Source organism: Dendrobium catenatum, unplaced genomic scaffold (genome assembly GCF_001605985.2).
Source record: "Dendrobium catenatum unplaced genomic scaffold, ASM160598v2 fragScaff_scaffold_1656, whole genome shotgun sequence".
Taxonomy (NCBI): Eukaryota; Viridiplantae; Streptophyta; class Magnoliopsida; order Asparagales; family Orchidaceae; genus Dendrobium; species Dendrobium catenatum.
Window position 1 is genome coordinate 267,241 of NW_021320118.1, and position 2,429 is coordinate 269,669.

General features: G+C 41.7%; 1 protein-coding gene across 1 annotated transcript; it reads left to right on the top strand.

Moving 5' to 3' along the window:
* Positions 1-481: 481 nt before the first annotated feature.
* LOC110105792 (protein LURP-one-related 8) lies at positions 482-1,656 on the top strand. Its single transcript, XM_020835436.2, has 2 exons — positions 482-863; positions 1,081-1,656. Exons 1-2 carry the CDS (start codon positions 582-584, stop codon positions 1,468-1,470), a joined length of 672 nt encoding a protein of 223 aa, XP_020691095.1. The 5' UTR covers positions 482-581; the 3' UTR covers positions 1,471-1,656.
* Positions 1,657-2,429: the final 773 nt, after the last annotated feature.

Genomic DNA, 2,429 nt, shown 5'->3' on the forward strand with positions numbered 1-2,429 from the left:
TCCGCCCTTTTAGGGGTTTTTCCCGTAAAAACTCTGGTGTCTCTTATGAATGTTCACTCCTTGTAGTGCTAGGATCTGTCGAACAATGCTAAGACTATTAAACCATATATTCTCTACCCGCCGGCGAATACTCCAGGAGCAACAACTATCAATTATGGATAATACATTAATTTTGAAAAATATCAGAATCATCAAATTTGATTCACTAATTATTTAATAGTTTAATTATACTATGTACAAATAGATAGATTCAGTAATTTATTTAAAGTTTGTGGATCAGTTTATTAAAAAAAAAATTGATAATATAGAGAAAAGACTTTCAATTGCTAATATATTTATAAATCATTATGAAATTGAAAAAAATCGAATTGTAATCAACCCGGTTCACCCACAGCGCTCGATGAGTTTAGAGTTTGGACCTCTCCCACGCACGTGCGTAAGCTAACGCTCGTGTCTAGTCTCGAGAGTATAAATAAGAACCCACCCTAACCTCTCTCTTCGTCGCAGGCTCGCATCAAAACCTCATCGCACTTCCACCTCCGATCGGTTTCCGGCGACCGGGAAACCATCTCCATCGGGGTATGAGGAAGAAGATCCATCCTAGTTCCTCTTCATTCGACACCCCAAAGCCCTCCTGCGTCGACCACCACCAACTCCATCCTCACCCACCTCTTCAGACAGCGGCGCCGACGACCCTCACCGTTTGGCGGAAATCGCTTCTATTCAACTGTAACGGATTCACTGTCTTCGATTCAAAGGGAAATCTCATTTATCGTGTCGACAACTACTCCAAATCTGGAAGCCAGGGCGAGATCGTACTCATGGACGCCGCCGGCAAGCCCTGTCTCACTATTCGCCGCAAGGTACAGAGAAATCGATTGTCTTTCTAGATATACTAATTAATACTTTGTTCGAAGTTAAAACATGGAGGGAAAAATGGATAGTTCGAAAGCATGAATAAGAAGAAAGAATTTTCTTCTTCTTCTCTCTGCCGCTAAAAGCGAGCATAAATTAATTAGAGATTCAATAGTTCATGTATAAAATTAAGGAATCTGAACTGAATCGGTTTTGGATGTGCAGACGAAGCTGATTCTGGGCGAGCACTGGGGGATTTACGAAGGCGAAACTACGACGAACCCTAGATTTTCAGTGCGAAAGCACAAGAGCCTCTTCCAGTCGAAGGCGCTTGCTCGCCTATCCCCTCGTTCCGCGGCGCCAGTCGGATGCGGCTGCAAAGTCTCCATCGCCGGCGGCGAGGGGTACGAAGTGGAGGGATCGTACAAACAGCGGCGGTGCGCTGTGTTCGACGAGAAGCGGCGGGCAATGGCTGAGATCCAGCTGAAGGAGGCCGTGAGTGGTGCGGCTTTTGGACTCGATGTATTCCGTCTTGTGGTTCAGCCAAGCTTCGACTCTGCTGTCGCCATGGCCATCGTTATTCTCCTCGAGGAGATGATCGGATCCAAGACCTAGCCATCATGAGCTAGTTTTTATTTTTAATTTTGGGCGGTCTTTTATTTTGTTCTTCTCGGCTTTTGTCGTTATATGAAATATTTCTGGTGACAGAAAAAATTGGTATGCCTTTTTTATGTGCTCTAAATGTAAATTCACTCTTGATTTCTTAAAAAAAAAAGGTGCAAATAATTTCCTATTTCTCAATATCTATGATTTTTAGTCAAGAAAAAAATTTATGTGAATAACTAATTTATTTGGATGCAATTCAATTTAATTTGTTGGGTGAGTTATTAATTGAAAGATCTTAGATTTCAAATGTCTATTTTTGGTATTTCTCGTTATTGCCGACCAATACCAAGCAATACCTAGTAATACCGAGTACAACTCAACTAATACATAGCAATATCGGGTCTGGGTCGTCGGGCCGCGCGGTAAAGAGTAAGAGCATGTGACGACATGTTATTGTCGTCCGGATGTAGAGCTACGTCAGGTGTCCACATCTAATAATTTTTTCTATTGTAGACCATACATAATACGTATCTTGGCCTAAGAGACTCGTTAGTGACTCTTCATCCTGGGCTTAATTTTTGGTCTCAGAGTGAGTCTTCAAGGGAGAATAAGCAAAATAAGCCTCTTGAACGAGAACTTTTATTCTATCCAGTGAACGTACGCAGAGGAATGTTCGATTTTAGGCAAAAAAGCGCCTGTACCGAATTTTTTCGTTCACTAGATAGAATAAAAGTTCCTTGAACGAACGGGTGAATTGACGAGGCAAATCTCGTAGATGTGTCAGCCGGTACAAAGTGGTTCATGAAATGTTTATTATTGTGTTGAAGGGGTTCTCCCCTCCTATGTAAAGAGGCCTTAGATGAAGATATATGAACACCTTGCAACTCCATATAGGGACAATACTTAGACTTTTCTAACCCCAGCGAGTTACTTTTATTTATTGTGATGTTGTGATGTCTATGAATTTG